Source organism: Aquarana catesbeiana, linkage group LG11 (genome assembly GCF_042186555.1).
Source record: "Aquarana catesbeiana isolate 2022-GZ linkage group LG11, ASM4218655v1, whole genome shotgun sequence".
In the NCBI taxonomy this organism is placed as follows: domain Eukaryota; kingdom Metazoa; phylum Chordata; class Amphibia; order Anura; family Ranidae; genus Aquarana; species Aquarana catesbeiana.
The window spans coordinates 111502141-111523283 of record NC_133334.1 but is presented as its reverse complement, the minus strand read 5'-3'; the positions used below and the strand labels follow the sequence as shown (position 1 = coordinate 111523283).

At 45.0% G+C, this 21143-nt stretch overlaps 3 protein-coding genes across 8 annotated transcripts in view; 1 reads left to right on the top strand and 2 right to left on the bottom strand.

Moving 5' to 3' along the window:
- SCYL1 (SCY1 like pseudokinase 1) overlaps positions 1-9302 on the top strand; it is a 120165-nt gene extending 110863 nt beyond the window's left edge. For all 5 annotated transcript variants that reach the window (XM_073604890.1, XM_073604893.1, XM_073604892.1 and 2 more), the window contains one exon: positions 9102-9302. The gene's annotated coding sequence lies outside the window, so the exon portion shown is untranslated. The remainder of the gene's footprint in view (positions 1-9101) is intronic.
- Positions 2357-4338, bottom strand: LOC141112257 (uncharacterized). The gene is made up of 2 exons (XM_073604894.1): positions 2675-4338; positions 2357-2600 (listed from the first exon to the last, which is right to left on the bottom strand). The coding sequence occupies exon 1, from the start codon at positions 3973-3975 to the stop codon at positions 2701-2703; it is 1275 nt and encodes a 424-aa protein (XP_073460995.1). The 5' UTR covers positions 3976-4338; the 3' UTR covers positions 2357-2600; positions 2675-2700.
- The window catches only part of CDC42BPG (CDC42 binding protein kinase gamma), a 268963-nt gene continuing 257051 nt past the window's right edge, over positions 9232-21143 (bottom strand). Inside the window, exons 35-37 of one of the 2 annotated variants that reach the window (XM_073604887.1) lie at positions 14606-14684; positions 14394-14479; positions 9232-10108 (exon numbers count right to left, since the gene is read on the bottom strand). In XM_073604887.1, coding sequence (XP_073460988.1) covers positions 10061-10108; positions 14394-14479; positions 14606-14684 — 213 coding nt within the window. In that variant the 3' untranslated portion in view covers positions 9232-10060. The remainder of the gene's footprint in view (positions 10109-14393; positions 14480-14605; positions 14685-21143) is intronic. The other variant, XM_073604888.1, reaches the window with a different exon arrangement.

The window sequence follows — 21143 nt, the reverse complement described above, 5'->3', positions numbered from 1 at the left end:
CATGCGCAGCATCCTGGCTGATGAATGCAAATGTTCCTCTAGTATTCTTTGATAACATACTACATTCACCTTGCCATCTGTTTTGACCAAATTTCCTGTGTCTTTGTAGCTCACACATCCCCAAAACATCAGTGATTCACTTTTTTTTTTTTTTTTTTTACAGTAAGAATGGTGTAGCTTTCATCATAGGCCTTGTTGACTCCTCTCCAAATGAAGCGTTTATGGCCAAAAAGCTCAATTTTTGTCTCATCGCTCCAAATGACTTTGTGCCAGGTGATTTGAGGCTTGTGGCTTGTTTCGGTGCTGTTTGGCGTATTGTAAGCAGGATACTATGTGGCATTTGCATAGAAATGGCTTTCTTCTGGCGACTCGACCATGCAGCCCATCTTTCTTCACGTGCCTCCTTATTGTGCATCTTGAAACAGCCACACCACATGTTTTCAGAGAGACCTAAAGTTTTGTGGGTTTTTCTTTGCATCCCAAACAATTTTCCTGGCAGGTGTGGCTGAAATTTTAGTTGGTCTACCTGACCGTAGTTTGGTTGCAACAGAACCTCTCATTTTCCACTTCTTGATTAGAGTTTGAACACTGCTGATTGGCATTCTCAATTTCTTGGATATCTTTTTATATCCCTTTCCTGTTTTATACAGTTCAACTACCTTTTCCCACAGATCCTTTGACCATTCTTTTGCTTTCCCCATGACTCAGAATCCAGAAATGTCAGTGCAGCACTGGATGAAAGATGCAAGGGTCTGTCAGGAGTCCAGAAAGTCATTGACCTTTTATACACACACTAATTACAAGAAAACAGATCACAGGTAAGGATGGTTACCTCAGCCTTTTCCTTTTAATAGCCATTCAAACCCCTTTGTGTCAACCTGTGTGCATGTTATCAGGCCATAATCACCAGGGTATGTATCAGGGTAGTTTCTGCTGTCATTATGATTTAAAAAGAGTAAACACGGTTGATAATAAATGGCTTCAGCCAAACACAAATCATGAGTGAAAGAAAAGTTTGTTTTATCATTCATATTCTCTGGAAAAATGGCCAAGAAATCATAAATTCTGCCAGTGTATGTAAACTTATGAACACAACTGTACATCCATACCAGCCTCCCCTTTGTGATGTAAGAAACCGGAAGCAACAAAGGATTTCATCACTTCTGGCTTGTAAAGCATCTGATCAAGCTGATCTTGGGTTGATCAGATGCTTTGGAAGAAGACAGATGGATTCCAACAGACCCCCAGATCTGTCACAGCCCATGCTTACAAGTGATGCTGTTCATCCCTTGTGATTGCAATACATTTTAGTCAAAAAAAAGAAAAGTTACAGTGCAAAAAATAAAAAAAGTTAAAGCGCCTAGATGCAAACACATGTAGGTCACCGCACGCATATGTAAATGATGATCACATTACAAGTGAGGTATCGAATGTCTGACTGAGAAATAAATTTCAGTGCCACACTTCCTGTGTAACCCATAAAGGCTTCTTTTAAATCCTCACCGATGTAGATTTTTTTTTTTTTTTTGGTACTATAGTTTGTGCTGTTATGAGCATAGGCAGTTTTAAAGCGTAACATGTCTGGTATCCATTTGCTCGGTATAACATCTATTACTAAAAAAAAAATAAATAAATAATTGAGTATTATATTGTGTGCACGAACATTCAAAAGTTAGACATACTAGCACATTTGCTGTAACTGCAGTGTGAGCTGGAGTTTGGCTGAAGCCAATGTTTTTTTTTTTTTTTTTTTAAGGATTTAGAGAGAAAAAAATATTTATAGGAGGATGGGATTTTTAATAGGTCTTGAGCCTTCTACCAAAAACACTTGCATTCGTAAAAAAAAAAAAAAGATGAAAAAAGAAAGCAAGCCTAAAAAAACTAATGCAGCCATCACACCTAAGAATTGGTGAGCTACAATAAATGTTTGCCTTTGGGTTTAATACCACTTTAACAAAGTTTGCAAAAAGCTTGATGTACACATCGTGCTTATGCAAGCGGAAGACTGTGTGAAGTTGTAAGTATAAAAAAGCCATTAAAAAAAATAGCCAGTGTATTCCATTTGTCTTCATTCCCCTCATTTCCACTTTGGGAGCTCATGAGCTTGGGCATACTTGCTGGAGAGCACACATTGCAACCCTTAAATTGAACAAAGTCAAAATCCATGTACTTTTGTGCCACTGGTCAGGGGCTTCCAGAGTGCTTTTCTACTTTGTTGCACATTTATACCTTTTACTGGATTTTACAGCTTAAAAATAAGTGCTGCATTTTGGTATGGTTTCCAAAAAAAAACAAACACACCTTGCATATAGGGGATAGAATGGTAATGCAAGAAAAACGAAGTTACTTACTGGTAACGTTCTTTCCCGGAGTCTTTCAGGACAGCCACCTGAGAGCTTGGCTCCTCCCTTCTGTTTGGAAACACCTGCGCCAGCTTGTATAAATTTCCTCCTCCCCTGCTGGCTCCTCAGTTCTTTAAAGAGCACCTCCAGTCCGCTGGGGAGACACAAGAATATATGATAAACACAATTCATTATATCACATTTCCTGTAAGGAAATCTCTATGTCTTGATACACAATTGGGTGGGTACCCGGCTGTCCTGAAAGACTCCGGGAAAGAACGTTACCAGTAAGTAACTTCGTTTTTCCCCTAATCGTCTTTCAGGACAGCCACCTGAGAGGATAAACGAGCACTTACCCCTAGGGCGGGACCACGGCTTGTAAGACCTTGCGTCCAAAGGTCTGATCTTTAGCCGCCCAAAGATCCACTCTATAGTGTCTTACAAAGGTGGCAAAGCTGGACCAAGTTGCCGCTTTACAAATCTGTTCCGGCGTGGCTCCAGCTCTCTCTGCTTGCGACGCAGCCATTGCCCTGGTGGAGTGTGCCCTGATACCCTCTGGGACCTGCATACCTCCTAACCTATAGGCCTGTTCAATGGCTTCTTTTAGCCATCTGGCTATAGTACGTCTTGTGGCCTTTTGCCCTTTCCTTGCTCCAGAAATCAAAATAAATAAGGAGTCCGTCTTCCTAATATCTTTGGTTGCTTCTAAGTAATGCAAAACACATCTCCTTACATCTAAACTATGGAACTTTACTTCTTGTTCCTTAGAAGGATTTGGGCAAAATGATGGCAACACAATCTCCTGGCCTCTGTGGAATTTCGAGGCCACTTTAGGGAGAAATGCCAGATCCATTCTAAAAATTATGTGATCCGGAAAAATCTGAAAAAAGGGAGGCCTGATTGATAGGGCCTCCATCTCACAAACCCTTTTAGCCGTAGTAATTGCCACCAAAAAAACTGCTTTAAACGTCAGCATCTTCAGGTTGCAATCATCCAGTGGCTCAAAGGGGTGAGCTGTCATAGTTTGCAGCACTAATGACAGATCCCACTTTGGAAAAACTGTACCCTGTATCGGTCTTTGTCTGCTCAGTGATCTAAAGAGTCTGATTACCCACGGATCAGATGCTAATCTCTTCTCCAGGTAAACAGAAAGTGCTGACACTTGACTTTTAAGCGTGCTAAGACTTAGTCCCTTGTCTATCCCGTCCTGTAGGAACTCCAGGACTGCCACTGAGCCTCGTGTATTGAATTTTTTGTCTATACACCATCTGTTGAAACACCTCCATACTTTTTGGTAGATGTTCCTTGTCTCCATCTTCCTGCTTTTCAGCATTGTGTCTATTAGACGGCCTGAGAACCCTTTCGCTTCTAGCAACTGCTCCTCAGACACCATGCAGCCAAGTTCCATCTTTCCACTTGGGGGCAGTGTACTGGGCCCTGGGAGAGTAGATCTTCCTGGATCGGTAAAAACCAGGGGGGTTCTACCGCGAGTTCTCTGAGCATAGAGAACCACGGTCTCTTGGGCCAATAGGGCGCTATGAGAATTAGCGTTGTATTCTCCGTACGTAGTTTTCTTATTACCGCTGGTAGGAGAATAGGTGGGGGAAAGGCATAGCATTTTCTGAATGCCCATGCTTGTGCCAGCGCATCTACCCCGAGCGCTCCGTCCTCTCTTTCCAGGGAGAAGAATGCTCTGACTTTCCTGTTTTCCTTTGAGGCAAACAAGTCCACCTGAGGTGTTCCCCACTTGTGAGCTATCTGCTCGAATACCTCCTGGCTTAGCGCCCAATCGCCTTCTCTCACCTTTTTCCTGCTGAGGAAATCTGCCACTTTGTTTAAATCCCCTTTCAAGTGGATTGCTGACAAAGAGAGTAGGTTTCTTTCTCCCCACTTCAAGATTTCCTCTGCTAATGTCCACAGGGCTCCGCTCCTTGTTCCTCCCTGTTTGTTTATATAGGCGATCACTGACACATTGTCGGACCTGACCTGTAAATGTTGACCCCTGAACTCTGACTGGAAGGCTTGAAGTGCATACCATACTGCTCTTAATTCCTTCCAGTTGGATGATCTCCTTCTTTCTTCTTTTCCCCAAGTCCCTTGCGCTATCTGAGCGCTTAAATGCGCTCCCCACCCTACGCCACTTGCGTCTGTGGTTAGGATTCGGGAAATGGGTAGATTCCACAGCCGTCCCTTGTTTATGTTCTCTATTGTCCTCCACCACCATAAGGTTCCTTTCACCCTTACTGATAAAAGAACCCTGGTGTCTAAGGACTCCTGCTTGTGATCCCACATTTTTAACAGGAACACCTGCAGTGGCCGAAAATGCAGGCCTGCCCATTGGACCGCTGGAATCGCAGATGTCAACAGTCCCAGTGTTGACATTATCTGCCTTATGGCACACGGTATATTGGCTTGTAATAAGCTTACTTCCTTCTGAATTTTCCCTATCTTTTCTTTGGGCAGAAACAGTCTTTGTTGCGCTGAATCTATGACATACCCCAAGTATACTATTTGCTGACTGGGTTGTAAATTGGATTTTCCCAAATTTACCAGCCAACCCAGACTTTCTAAGTACGTCTGTGTGTAGCTGAGGTTTTCTAGTAACTTCCGGGGCGACTCTGCAAATAGGAGAAGGTCGTCCAAATAAGCTATGACAGATATGCCTTTGACCCGTAATGGTGCCAGAGCTTCGGCCAGAATCTTGGTAAAAATTCTGGGCGATGAGGAGAGGCCGAAGGGTAGAGCCTGAAATTGAAGATGCCTGATTCCTCTTCCCGTCTCTATCGCAAACCTTAGAAATTTTTGACACTCCCGCTGTATCGGGATGTGCAGGTATGCGTCCTTTAGGTCTAGGGAGACCATATAACAGTTTGGGGGCAGAAGGGCCCTTACTGAATATATGGACTCCATTCTGAACCTTTTGTAGGTTATGGATAAATTTAGAGGCTTGAGGTTGAGGATGGGTCTGGTCTTTCCTGAAGTTTTCTGAACTCCGAATATGTGGGAGTAGAAACCCTGCCCTCTCTCTCCCCTTGGTACCTTGATTATCACCTTTTGTTGCTGGAGCTCCTCTAAGGATCTCATTAACCCTCTGGCCTTCTCCTTGTTTTTTGGGGGTTTGGTGATGTATAATCTGTTTGGGGGTGCTTTTGAGAACTCCAAACGATATCCCTCCTTTATTGTTCTCAAAATGAATTTGTTGGAAGATATCTCTTCCCATTGCGGAAGGAAGGCCCCCAGTCTTCCCCCTACTGCGACTATTGTGTCATTTCTTCTGGGTTTGCTCAGGAGGACGAAAAATCGCCCCCCCTTTGCCTTTCCCTCTCTGAACCCAAGGTTTCCTCTGGGTTTCCATTTTGGGAGCTGCAAATCGGGGTCTTGTATTCCCTCTTTGCCTTCTTTTATTTTGTTGTGGCTGTTTCCAATTTGCCTTACGTTTTAGTGGAAACGCCTTCTTTTTATCTGCCGTTCGATCCAGCACCTTCTCTAAGCCTGGTCCGAATAGCAGATCCCCTGTAAAAGGAATTCCACAGAGCTTGGCCTTGGACGCGCAGTCACCCTGCCATGTCTTAAGCCATAATGCTCTTCTAGTGGAATTGGCTAGGGCGGAGGACCTGGCTGCCATTCGCACCAATTCTGCGGATGCGTCTGCGATATAAGCAAGACCTCGCAGCAGTGTGGGAAATGAGTTTAGGATTTGCTCCTTTGCAGTACCTGCCTCAATGTGAGCCTGTAATTGGTTTAACCAGAACTCTACGTTCCTAGCTACCACCGTGACCGCCATTGCTGGCTTCAGGCTACCCACGGTTGAGTCCCATGACTTTTTTAACAGGGAGTCCATCCTTTTATCCATTGGCTCAGACAAAACCCCCATGTCCTCAAAGGCCAAGTCCGTGTGCCTCGACACTTGCGAGAAGGCCGCATCTAGTTTTGGAATCTTGTTCCATACTGATGCTGGGTCCTCCGAGAAGGGAAATCGCCTTTTTAAGGCCTTAGAAAAAAATGGCTTCCTTTCAGGTTCCTGCCATTCCTTCTTAATAGCCTCTATAAGGACCTCATGAACAGGAAAATTCTTCTTTTCCTGTTCCCCCAGGCCCTCATACATCTGATCATGCAGTGACAATGTCTTTTTCTCTGTTGGTATACCTAGCGTGGTATAGATGGCCCCTAATAGATGATCTACCTCATCTAAAGAGAGTTTATATCGGGATGGCTTCCTGGAATCCCCATCCAGGGCTTCCCCCTCAGACTCTTGGGAGCCAGATGTTGCACTGTCCGGCTCCTCCTCCACCTCCTCCCTAGGGGCTACTGAAGAGCCTGCACTCGTGGAGGGTATTGCCTGTGTTTTTGGTAATGGTGTTGTCAGAGGAGCAGTCAAAAGCTGTGGCATTTGGAAACCCTCAAAGAAGGTTTTGAAGGATTCGAAGGTATTAGACAATTCCTTAACTGACGCCGCTAGCTCACCCTGCTCTGAAGAGTGTTCTTGTACTAGTTTACTAATACACTCTTTGCATAATGCCTTTTCCCAGGTATCTTTAAGGGTAACTTTACAGGAAGGACACCTCTTTTTTGAAACATGAGAGACCCTGGTTTTTTCTGTTTTCTGAAAAGACATAAGACAAAAAAACCCCATACCATTAATACACAGTACCCTTCCCCCGCACATTTGCAGGAGTGCAACACTTCATTCGGGCTTGCCTCACCAGGGGCCCTATGAAACCACCCTCTGACACATGAGGGTCCTTTAACCTACTCCCCCCTTTCCCTTAGCCCTAAATTGATGGGGGGGGCGGGGGGGGGGGGGTGGTGGTACAGGCCAGGGGAGCTCCACCCTAGGTTCCCCTTACCTTCACATGGCTGGAGCTGGTCTCTGCTGGAGCAGTGCGGTCTAGGTCCTCTGCATCCGCCATCCTCGTGTCACATCCGGAGCCTGTGCTGTCTCTACAGCTTGTCTGGCTCCTCTCCAGCCCATGCCTGGCTCCTTTTCAGCGTTCTTGGCCCGGAACCGGAAGCCGCGAACCCGGAAGTGCCCGCCCCCTTTCGGCCGGATATGACGTCACCCGCCACAGGCCGTGCAATCCCAATACCCGGCATGTTTGTTTTTTCACATGCTGCTGGGGGTATGAGACTGCAGGAGCTGCGCTCCGCTTCACTGCACTCAGCGTTTGAAAAGGCCGCCCCCCCGACCTCGACCTGCACTCAGGGATGCGGGGGTGGCAATCAGAAAAACGACTTTCCTGACCAGGTTAGTGTAACTGCTGCTCACAGGGCTTTGCCTCACCAGGCTGCTCTGTACACCAACCTCTCTGGTCTGTCCTAGGAGTCCCCACTCCTCTTTCAGGACATGTTTGCCTGAGCCTCCTCTGGCTCTCCTGGCTGGTTCCTATGGTGTCTCCCCACTGGAGGAAACACAAATAACTGAGGAGCCAGCAGGGGAGGAGGAAATTTATACAAGCTGGTGCAGGTGTTTCCAAACAGAAGGGAGGAGCCAAGCTCTCAGGTGGCTGTCCTGAAAGACGATTAGGGGAAAAATGCATCCATATGAATGAAGCTTCAGATGCGGAGAACCCAGACGGCATGAAAAGATGCATTTATGCAGCTAGGAGAGAGAGGTGTTTTCATCCAGGGTCACTTATCCTCTCCTCTATGCATGCCAACTCGGTGTCTAGGTCTGTTTAACCATCCCTGTACACTTGCTAACCCTCAGATGTGCGGTGACTTGCCTATAGCTTCTCCCTCCCGGGCCCATAACACATGCCTTTTCATCCTGTACAGGCTTATAATGACTGTTTACAGGCCAGTCCCACTACAAATTTATGTTTTGGTTAGGTGCTTGTGATCAGGATTTCAATTCTAGAATTTTGAGGTCCTTTGTCACACAGTAACAGACAGTTGCTGCACTTTACCTGTCCATGGTCAACTGTGTTTCCTTGTGATGACAGGTGTTTTACAATGTAGTGTGATCACAGCAACAGTCAGTATCCAATTGCTATGGTTAACAGACACTAGATATGAAGTCCTGTGTGTAAAGGTGGAACTACAGGAAGGGATACTCCTCTCCAACAGGCTGATATCCACAAGGTCACAGACTGTAGTCAGCATCTTCTTTAAGGCCTGATTCACACCTATGCATTTTTTTGTGCTTTTTGCAGATTTGCACTACAGTCTATTTAACATATTTTCCTATGGAACATGTTCTGTAGTCCAAGTCTGTAAAATGCAAAAAGCACTAAAAATACATAGGTGTGAATCAGGCCTTACCCAGCAGCCTTGATTGACATGCACAAAAAAGTATCCTGTTCTTTGTATTGCTTCCTATATGTGAAATCCGTGATGTTCCTGCCAGCCCCTTGGCTTTCCTATTATAAACTGATCACACTAGGCATGGGAGCACAGTGTGGTCAGTCTAGATGTGCTCAGAACTCAGCCTGCTCTCCTCCAAATGATCAGATCTGTCCCAACAGCACCCACCCCCGCACAACCATTCACTGAGAAGACCAGTGTAATGCTGTTTTTCTCCACCCCCAGCTACTTATGCAGCTTAGAACAGAGGGTATGTAATCACTTATTTAAAAAAAAAAAGGGGGGGGGGGTATATTTATTATATATATATATACACACACACACACACACACATATATATACATACATACACATATATATACACACACACATACTTTCATTTTGAAACTAAACTGAATGGGTTTGTTTTACAGGGAAACAATTTCTAACAGATTTATTCTTCTGTATTTTTGACAGGACATAGAAAGTGGAAGCTGTGACATTTTCTGGAAATATATGGACATGGTCAGATATTTCATAATATTTATGGTGTATAATTTTATCTTGCATACAATGCTGTATATTCACAGCAAGAAGGAAATGACACTTTCCAAGTCAGAATTTATTTACGGTTTCTTTTTTTCCCTTGTACATAATATAATAAACTCCATAAAAACATATGTATTTTGCAATTCAGTTATTGAAAGACATTGATTTGTATGTGATGGACTGGAACAAAATACAGATTCGGGTTATACTGAAGCTTGATTTTGACCATGTTACTTGCAATCTATTACCGCCAAGTAGGAGACCATTGGTATCCAAAATACTTAACATTAGAAACCATCTTCAGCCAAATAGTTTGGACATACAGACTTTTTTTTTTTATTAATGCGGGCTAACATTTCTTCATTGCTTTTTAAAAGAACATTGGCTGGTGTGTTTTAACAAAGACCTGGATTGTTAAGGCAAATTCAAGTATAGTTCTATTTGCCAGAATGGGAAGGAAGTAATAATAATTGTGTACAAATGCAAGTCATAGGAGGGGAAAAAAGTATATTCGTTATCAGGTGAATTTCTAAAAAAAAGTAATTACATTACTTGCAGGGGTTCTCTCTTATTTATAGGACTCGACATGGGGTCCCCAGCAAGGGTCAGGCTTTATAAAATTTAACAAAAATTACACTTATAAAACAGACACTATAAAATGAAACTCTTCAATAATCTCTAGCGATGATACAAATCTGTATTACTTGGCACCACTTCTTTAAGAAGTCTGTTCAACGTTTACATGCAGGATCTTCTATTGTCACATCCAGAATGGCTTTGGTTAGAGTTACTTCTTCCATCATTTGGCTGATAGATCAAGCATGCATTTCCTGGATTTGGCAGTGACTAGAACGGACCTCACTGGATACAAGAGTAGACAAATCCTTTTAGGATGAGGTATTAGAAAGGTTTAAAAAGCTGGTGTGGTCATAAATCTGCAAAAAAAAAAGAAGAAAAGAATCCTTAAAAGGTGAAAAATGACTTTCCAATTTAAAAGGAAACCTATACTGAGGAAATAGGTAGGATAAAATTTATGAAACATTTCCTGAAAATGCCAGTGCTCACTTTACTTACAAGTGACTCGGAGAATACTGAAACCAGAAACAACCTGCATATACCTTCAGGGGCTTTAAATCAGAATCCTGGGCCCTTCTACAAGGCATGCTAATGTTGCTGAAGCTCCCACACATTTCTACTATCCCAACACTTTTATGGTCTGTCTATAGGATTGTACAGCTCGGGCAGGTATGCGTCAATTTCCAGGAAAGGCTGGAGCTTAATCCTCATCCAAACAACCTAGCATTAGAATGGAAATTCTTTTGGTTTGCTGCAGGTATGAGTAGTTTAGGAGATTTGCATTTTATACATAATAGTTTTAGTGCTCTCATTATACTTGGAATGATTTGCAATGCAGGCTTCTTATAAAGCAAAGCATAGCATATCCATCACATCATGTTTCCCTCAGTAGCAAAGATAACATTCTTCGATGTCACCTTTTACCCAGTTTATCGATTCACATATATTGGCAATCTATTTTGGATAGAACTCATGCATACCGGAAAAAAAAATGAATGCAATATTTTTCTGTTTACAACACCAACTAGCACAAATGTGCAGCATGTTATGGAGGATGCAGAAGAAATATGCAAAGTGTAGATGTTTTTTAATCAGCCCACCCAATTTAGGCCTAATCTTCAAAACCTAAAGTAGAACTACGCTGCGTCTGAGCATCAAAAACATGATTTAATTAATATTTAACATTCAAAGTAAACTCCCCCATCCATCCATTTTGCTGAGAATTCACTTTGAAAATCCCCTCCTAGCATTTCTGACTGTAGCTTGAGTGAGGGTAGATTATTCATGAAGCATTAACGTCCTTGAATCCACCTGCCCTTAGCCCAGGCAGGATTTTGTGCTTTGCTGAGAAAACCCCTCAAAGACTCCTGGAATGTATGACACCAATTTGCCTATGGCCTGGAATCCAGGAAGTAATGAAGAAATATAAAAGTTTAAGTAAATAGGATATACTTTCCTATTTACTAATGCTACCAGCATAAGGATTAAAATGAGTCAAGGTTGACAGAGTGATGTCCTACTTTCACAAGAATGTAAAAGGACATACTATTGTTTGTGGGAAAAATAGAATTTTTATGCTCACCGTAAAAACCTTTTCTCAGAGTCTATTGAGGCACACAGCTTAATAGAAAGAAGCCATATACTGGTGCCTACAGAAGAGTTGACACACCGCAACAACAATCCCTGCGATGCACGCCCCAGGGGGCGCGCAGCGGCTTAATATCCTGAGGACATCATATGACACTCAGTCAGGATATTGAAACCAATTTGCCGCCGTCATTTTGTTATATTGCGGGCGGCAAGTGGTTAAGCAAACTTCGGCTACCAACATCATTGCTTGAGCTTGTCTCTATATAGCAGTTTTCTGCAGCTGTTTCTCCTTAGTCTAGCTTTGGCTGCCACACCCAGATCCCACTGGACTGTGACCTTTGGGCAGTGGGCTCTAACTTGTAAAACTTTCTGGGCCAGAGTGTACTATGTCAGCCAAAGAGCACTTTCCAGATCTGTCGCACAGACCCCAGGTGTGACCCCCCCCCCCCCCCCGTCTGAGGGCTCGCCTGGTGAATAAGGCTGTTCAGCAGCTACCCCACTATATGCACCATAGGGCATCTTTTAAGATATTTAGGATAACATACTGCAGAAGCCAAGAAAAATGGCCCCTACTCAGGAGTCCTTACAGACTAGATGAGCTTTAGTCTGGTATGTGCACAGAGTTAAGGTTGCGTGACCAAAAGTCACTGCAGACAGAGGACAGGAACCCTGGGTGCTGAACATTACTGCTGCTGCATGGCTCGAGCACGCCAGCCACAAGGCAATGTGAGGAGGGACAGCAGCTGCGAGAGAAAGGCAGAGTTCAGTTTGTGCACACACAAGTCCTAACCCCATGATGTCATCCATTAACTTGGCTAGAGTAAATATAAAGAAAGCCGTCGAAGAAACAGTGATGTTTGGGTATACAGCGTGCCTGGCCACCTAGTACACAAGGCACCACTAGCAGCATTCAAGTTAGTAAAAAGTGCACCACTCATAGCTTGCTGCAGCTACTCGCAAAGTCCATAGCAACAAAGACAAATAGTGCCACCTCTCTGGCCCTGACAAACGCTGCAAGGAATGCCCAGGGAAAAAAAAAAACTGGGCTGACCTTAAAGTGCTGAAAAGCTTAACTATATCTGTTCCAAAAAATGTTCCCTCCAGTCTAACCTGGATTAAAGTAGTTGTAAAGGTAGAAGGTTTTTGATCTTAATGCATTCTATGCATTAAAGTATAACTAAAGGCAAAATGTTTTTTTTGTTTTTGGATAGAGTGGGATTAGAACGCCTATTAGGTTTTTATTGCTGTCTGTGCCCCCGTTAGGGAGATTCACCCTCTCACTTTTGATAATGGTAAATAGGACACATAGTAGAAAGTAAAATAAAACCCCAAATTTTGTGCTATCCCCAGAAAAGTAGTAGTAGGGAAATATTCCAATAAGGACACTAGTTCTGGTGACCTGGGGGTCCCCAAGGAATTCCCTTAATTTTCAGGGATTTCCTCCTACTTCCTGTTTGGCTATTGGACAGGAAGTGAAGGGAAATCTCAGAAATTGGACACAAAAAAAAAATCTGATGGGGGTTATAACCCTCCCTTGCTCTATCTGAAATGAAAAATAAATGAAGGTTTTCGTATTGTTCTACTTTAAGATAAAAAGCCTTCTGTGTGCAGCAGCCCCCCAAATACATACTTGAGCCCCATTTCGATCAAGTGATGTTGCACAAAAGACTCGGCTGTCCAGCATTCTCCATCCTCATTGGCTGAGACTGACAGCAGTGGGAGCCAATGGCATTTTGCTGAGCCAATGAGGAGAGAGGGGGACCACAGCTCCATATCTGAATGGACACAGGGAGCCTCGGCTTGGGTGCCCCATTAGCAAGCTGCTTGCTGTGAGGGCACTCAACAGGAGAGGCCAGGAGTGCCAAAGAGGGACCCGAGAAGAGGAGGATCCAGGCTGAACTGTGCAAATCTACTGCAAAGAGCAGGTAAGTATAACAGGTTTGTTATTTTTAACAAAAAAAAAAAGGCAGTCACTGTGGGACTGCCTTAAAGGGGGAACTGTGGACAATGATATTAAGGGGCAGTGTAACATTGCCCCTTTACAGTGCAGTCCCCCCCTTTACATCACAGCGCCCTGCAGTTTGTCTCCTCCCCTCCTTCCCTCTCGAACATCAATCTCTGCCTTCCCTGCTCAGAACTCCTACCTACAGGGTAGAGACTTAGCAGCCACTGTAAAGGGGCACTATAATGTAAAGGGGTGCTGTGATGTGAAGGGGGCTGAGGACACTGTGGGACTGCTTTAAAAGGGGGACTGTGGACAGTGACATAACGGGGGACTGTGGACAATAGATATAAAAGGGGGACTGTGCTCTGAAGGGGGCTGACAGACTCTGAATATCCCATCCCCAAACTGCCCACTAACCTGTCAACTACTTTTTTCCCCTGAGCTGTATGTCTAGAACTGAATGAGTTTTATGCTCTGACCCATGACAAAAACAATTCAGGAGTTTTGACTTTACTTGCTGGTTACATATTCTGGGGCAGGTTTCCTTCATTCTGGTTTAAACTACTTTAAAAGAAGATCATCATGTCTTTGAAAAAAATAATAATTAGGACATTGCGATTTCCTGGCCATTCCCTCCACTGAGATAACCAACAGGGTTGTGCTTTAAACTGGACTGTATGCAGGGAAGATCTGCCATTCGAATGGAGTAGATCTAAAAAACACAGGACCAGCCAGAGATGCCATCCTAACACCTGGTTTCACTAGTGAGTCATTGATCCAGAACAAACATACAATAAGTGAGGTATAAGGTCTGAATTCCTGACCTGCATGCTGGGGGGGGGGGGGGGGGGGTTCTCTCCAGACCTGGGTCTAGGCACACAAACAGGCCTGCAATATTGCATAGCAGTTGGCACATGAATGCTAATGGTGCCTTTGCACAGAAGTTCATCAAACCCACAAAAAAAAAAAAAAAAACGAAGAACAAATAAAATTATATCAGAGAACAACAAGATGGTGGCACTTTGGTAATTATTATGTAATGCCAAGTAATAAAAGTTGATGAGTAAACAGATCTGGTTACTTGAAAATGTCAAATTAAATAGTTTTACCTCACTTACATTATCAGACGAGGGGATGGGGCTGAGAGGTGAGGAAAGAGAATCCTCTGACTGGGAGCTGCAGGAGCTTCGTTTTACTAAAAAGAAAAAACATAGGAAGATTCAAACAATGAAATTGCAACTGGGGCCATATAAAATCAATATACTGTTATGTGTGTATGAAATAAAATCTATATTATAGTGGTGACATGAGGTGGACTTACCAGTATCACTACTGGAAGATAAAGGCCTTTCTGTCCCAACTGCATCATGTCCACTACTGTTTCTCTTCTCTTCTTGTGCCTAGCAGGGATAGAGCAAAATTACAATTTCACTGGTACCGTTGGTGCCCCATGTAATATTACTTTCTATTGTTGTGATCATTTAAGGTAATCACAACAATTTTAAGTTATGCAGGCCACTTATAAAAACTGCAGTTTTCAACCATATAGAAGAAACAAATATACTAGCCACCTAGTGCATTGCTGTTTCTGTAAAGATTTGGAAGCATGTTACAATCAATTAGCATGGTATACAAAACTGAAAATTTTAAATATTAAAGTTGGCTGCAGCCTTTCTGTGCAGCCAACTTTAATATTTAAAATGACATTTTACTAATACGAACACGCCAATTATTTCAAGATTATTGTCAATAACAAAAGCAGGCAGGATGTGATGTTTGTATACACACACGCACATATATAAATATAATATTTTTGTAATATACAAGATTGTTAGTGCATGTACAGATTGCTACCAGTTCTGCTAGTTCTTGTATGGAATGCCACACTTTTAGGACTTGTCCATCACTTGATATTTAAATGCCAAACGGTGGTGAAATTATTTGATCCCCTGCGGATTTTGTAAGTTTGCTCACTTGCAAAGAAATGAAGGGTCCATAATTTTTATCATAGGTGTATTTTACATGTATTTTACATTGTCGGCAAGCACAGAGGTAAGACGTTTTGTTGGTTACCAGGTTTGCACACATCTCAGGAGGCATTTTGGTCCACTCTTCTTTACAGATCTTCTCTAAATCATTAAGGTTTCTTGGCTGTCGCTTGGCAACTCGAAGTTTCAGCTCCCTCTAGAAATTTATAGGATTAAGGTCTGGAGACTAGCTAGGCCACTCCATGACCTTAATATGCTTCTTCTTGAGCCACTTTGTTGCCTTGGAAGTATGTTTTGGGTCATTATCATGCTGGAAGTCATCTTCAGTGTTCTGGCAGAGGGGGAAAAAAAAGGTTCTCATCCAAGATTTTACAATACATGACCCCTCAATGCGGCAAAGTCGGCCTGTACCTTTAGCAGAGAAAACAGCCCCAAAGCATGTTTCCTCCTCCATGCTTGCCTGTAGGGATGGTATTCTTAGGGTCATAGCATCTTTCTTCCTCCAAACACAGCGAGTCAAGGTAATGCCAAAGAGCTCAATTTTGGTCTCATCTGACCACAGCACTTTCTCCCACTCCTTCTCCGACTCATTTAGATGTTCACTGGCAAACTTCAGATGGGCCAGTACATGTGCCTTCTTGAGGAGGGGGACCTTGCGGGTGCTGCAGGATTTCAATCCATGGTAGCGTATTGTGTTACCAATGGTTTGTTTGGTGACTGTGGTCCTGACTGCCTTGAGATCATTCACAAGCTCCTTCCCTGTATTTTCTGGGCTGAGCCCTCACTTTTCTCATCATCCTGAGGCGAAATCTTGCATGGAGCTTCAGACCGGTGGGTAATTGAAGACAGTTGTCTTTCACCAAGCTTTTTGCTGATCGTCTTGTAGCCCATTCCAGCCTTGTGTAGGTCTACACTCTTGTCTCCGACATCCTTTGACAACTCTTTGGTCTTGCCAATGAAGGTGAGGTTTGCATGAAAGAAAGATTGTGGACAGGTGTCTTTTATACACATAAGGTGATATTAGGAGCACCTTCTTAAATTGACTAATCTGGCTACAGTATGTGCTCATTTGGTAAACAGTCTGTGGGAGCCAGAATTATTGTTAATTGGTAGGGGATCAAATACTTCTTTTACTCACTGAACTGCAACCCCATTTAGAACATTTTTGTATCATGCGTTTTTTTTCTGGATTGTTGGTTAATCTGTGTCTCTCATTTTAAAATACACCCATGATAATTCTAGACCCCTCATTCTTTTGTAAGTGGGCAAACTTACAAAATCTGCAAGGGATCAAATAATTTTCACCACTGTACATGCTAATATATAATGTTTCAAGATTTTGCACGATTTCTGTGTATGAGAATAAATAATTTCCAGTTCTTATGCAAACTCATCAGTTAGGCAGTAGCTCTTATAGAGGTCCGATATTTAGATCGGTGACAGTTTGCAAAAAATAAGATCTGAATGGCCACCCTTAGAAACACTTGCTAGGGCCTCCCGTAATGTACACTCTTATAATGCCACCCACTCCATTAGACACCAGTTTTTTGTTGGTGCTTTTAGGCGATAACCTCTCCTCCTTTGGAGAAGTTTTTCCACCTAAACCATTCCTTATTTCTTCTTACACTTCTATCAGGATCTGACTGCTATTGCTCTAGGCAAGCGCCGGATTCAATGTAGAAAAGAGGCAGCGGCAATGGCTGTAGAGCCTGGGTGATGACATTACCCATAGCCTTACTATGGGACATTCATTGTCTGTTGTCCCTCCTCTACACTGAAGTCAGCACTGTGACTCAATCGTGACCAGAGCGGCTTCAGACTAGGTATGTATAAGCATTTTTTTTTTTTATTACAGCCAGCCTTTGTGGTTGCAAAATACGTGGAAAAATTTGATTTTTATTTATTTTTGTTACTCGCCATAAAATCCATTTTCTCTGAGTTAATTGACAGGCACAGCTTCTACTCCTGTAAGTGGCGCTATAAACACCATGGTCAAGAATGAAGACAACACTAGGCAGAAAAAGAACACAGCATCGTCTATGGGCAGTCCCAGCTGGTATAACCAAAAAAAAAAAAAAAAACCCCATCAAATTCGTAAAACTTTGGTAAAAGGTATAAAAATTTTCAGCGCTACACTTGTTTGTATTTGGTAAAAGGTATGCCCAGACATCCAGGTAGGTAGCAGCCTCGAAAATGTAAGTAGCAGAAGCCTGATGTCAGAACACCCAAGAAGCAGTGAGTTTTCTGACAAGTGTACCATAACTAGAAAAATAGGGGCCCAACCCTTAATGGCAAGCCTGAACCACTGTCTGCCGGATCCATTCAGAAAAGGAGACAGAGGAGGCTGCCAGACCTCGTCTGCCGGATCCATTCAGAGAAGGAGACAGAGGAGGCTGCCAGACCTAGTCTGCCGGATCCATTCAGAAAAGGAGACAGAGGAGGCTATGCCAGACCTCGTCTGCCGGATCCATTCAGAAAAGGAGACAGAGGAGGCTGCAGGGTTGCCAGGGTGCAAAGGATGTGGACACAGTGAAAGTAGAACAATGTTCTCATTTAGCAGAAAAATTGATACGAACCTCAGAGGGAATCAAGGACCTGCATTTACAACCACCATGTCCCCGTATACAGGACAAGGCCACCAGCTCCCAGACCAGAAGCATGGTGTGCAAACAAAAAAAAGGCAACCTAATGAGGGAGCGTGAGCAAGGGAATCATCCCAATATTCTCAAACTGAGGCTCCTGAAGGACCAAAGGAACCAAGTTTAGGTCCTACGATGGCAACTGTGAACACACCAAGGGGTGCCACATGACGTATCCCTCAGAGAAAATCATAAACCAAGGAGTGCGTGGTTAAGGAGTTTTGAAACAAGCCCACACAGGCAGACACCTGACCCTTAATAGTACTAAAAGCAAGCTTGTACTCAACTGCTGCGTTAGAGAAGGCCAAGATCCGAGCCACTGAAAAGGCTCAAGCCGAACCCAAAGCCAGTCAAGTTTGATAACTCTCCAAGTAGTTCATGTACAGGCCTTATGTATGGCAGTAATGACTGAGCCTGACAACACCATCTCCTAGAACCTAGCTTTCAAAAAACCAAGCCAGCGATGGTAAAGCAGGGTGGAAGATCAGCCTTTGAGACAAAAGATCTTCCCTCCATCCTGTGCAGCAGAAGAGGGGGAAGCTAAAAAGGAGATGCATAAATGAGATCATGACTCCACGGCATCACCAGAATGTCCATCGCATCCCTCAGATGATCCCTCGCTCTCTCACCACAAACTATGGCACTTTCCTGTTGAAACAGGACATCAGCAGATCCATGGCCAGCGTTGCCTCACCGTAGACAGAGCTGTCTAAACACTTCCAGGTGTGAAGACTGCTCTCCCCGATCCAACGCCTGGCGACTCAGGTAATCCACCTGCCAGTTGTACATGCCCAGAATGTACACAGAGGAGAGAGCTGGTGCATGGAACCCTGGCTACCAGGAGATTTAAACACCAATGCTGCACTCCTAATGCCACCCTGATGGTCAACATAAGCCACGGACGTAGCATTGTCCGATCAAAACCTTCCCGGGCATCCACAAAGAAGCTCTGGCCCCCTGGACCAGCCAAATCAGATTGTCCAGGAACATGGAGAGACCTCCCACTTGGAAAGAATTTCCCTCTGCAGACACCCCCCCATCCCCCCCCCCCCCATGACTTCACATCCAGGACCACCTCGAGGATGGATACCATGAGACCCAGAACCCGCATGCAGGATTACAGGTGAACCCACCTGCAGGACAACAGTAGCTGAATGGTGGACTGAAGTTTCCGAAGCTTACCGAGTGGAAGGAGCACTTTGGCCCGCACCGAGTCCATCATCAGACCCAAATACTCCAGCCTCTCGATTGCGCAAGAGCGGACTGCTAGTGGCACAGGACCCATTCGACTCCTGCAGGGTGCGCATCATAATCAGAACATAATCCATCAGCGCAGAGTGAGATTCCAGATAACCAGATGTGGCAATCCCCCCCTTGTGCCAGCAACGCCAGGACTGGAGCTAACACCATGGTAAATACGCGTGAAGCAGTGGTGTATTTAGGTTTTGTGCTGCCCTAGGCCTGACTAAACGCATGCACCCCCCTAATTTAAATACGACCCACCCCATCCTGCCGAGGCCACACCCCTTCCTGTTTAAGACCCACCCTATCATCTGTAAACAACACCCCTTCCTCTTTAGGCTCATTTGGCACCTTTCAGGGGGGAACGGGTACCCGTTTCTGACAGGTACCCTTCCCCACTTCTGGGAGACTGCGCTGTCCCCTCTGAAGTTTGCCCCCCTCCTTCCTCCGCTGGGCCATTCAGAAAGTGCAACGCGCTTCGCACATGTGCAGTAGGGAACCGGTCGGTTTCCCTTACCATGAATGATAGTGGCAAAACCCGAGAGCCAATCCGAAAATCGGATGAGGTGTCGACATCGCTGGATCCCTGGACAGGTAAGTGTCCTAATATTAAAAGTCAGCAGCTACAGTATTTTTAGCTGCTGAGTTTTAATGCTATCACGGGGGGGGGGTCTCACTGTGCCCATCAAACGCAGCCGCTGTGCCCCATCAAACGCAGCCGCTGTGCCCCATCAAACGCAGCCGCTGTGCCCCATCAAACGCAGCCGCTGTGCCCCATCAAACGCAGCCACTGTGCCCCATCAAACGCAGCCACTGTGCCCCATCAAACGCAGCCACTGTGCCCATCGAACGCTGCCACTGTGCCCATCGAACGCTGCCACTGTGCCCATCGAACGCTGCCACTGTGCCCATCGAACGCTGCCACTGTGCCCATCGAACGCTGCCACTGTGCCCTCGAACGCTGCCACTGTGCCCATCGAACGCTGCCACTGTGCCCATCGAACGCTGCCACTGTGCCCATCGAACGCTGCCACTGTGCCCATCAAATTCTGCCAGTGCCCATAATACTGATATACTTTATTAAATCACTGTACCTGCTGTCCTGGGGGTTTCCCTCGTGCTCCTCTCTCTCCTCCTGACGTCACAGCCCCAGGGCCGAGGAGAAGATTCACTGCAGGAAAGCAGTGCAGGGGAGGGTAGGTGGAGCTTAAGGCTCCACCTGTCACCTGTTGCATATGGGGGGCGCGAGTGACACACGCCGCCCCCCCGCATGAGAGAAAGCCCCCCCCACCCGTCTGACTGATTCCCGGCTCCCGCTGCCACCTCCCGCACACTTGCAGCCCACGGCGGCCGGCTTTCTGTAGCGGCGCCGCGGTGTATGGGCGTGCTTGTCAGAGAGTAGGGGGCGTGAGATACACGCCCCCACCCTCTGCCAAGCACGCCCATACACAGCGGCGCCGCTACAGAAAGCCGTCCGCCGTGGGCTGCAAGTGTGCGGGAGGCGGCAGCGGGAGCCGGGAATCAGTCAGACGGGTGGGGGGGCGGCCTATTTTGCCGCCCCCCGCAAAGTGCCGCCCTAGGCCTAGGCCTTGTCGGCCTAGGCCAAAACACAGCCCTGGCGTGAAGAGATGGCCAGACCAGAAAGGGGTGTGTGTAAACTGGTAATGTGCATCCCTGACGACAGATCGTAAGGCACGATACTGCACTAGCCCATAAAAAGCCTGCAAACAAGGAGTGAAGACAAGAAAAAAAGAACTTGTCTGGTGAATATATAAAAGTTATCTAGCTCATAATACAACAGGATTAGAACGTGGGCCCCCTGTCCGAAGGTAGGGAGGTTCCCGAGACCGCAAACCAATGCATGCAACCACCTCACCCTAGTCTTGTCTGAGCAGCATACATACCGAGTGGGGAGTGTCTGCGGGCTTAGCTTATAAGGCCCAGCGCGTTTGGAGCACCCAAGGGGAGGCTGAAGGATTTGAAGCTGACC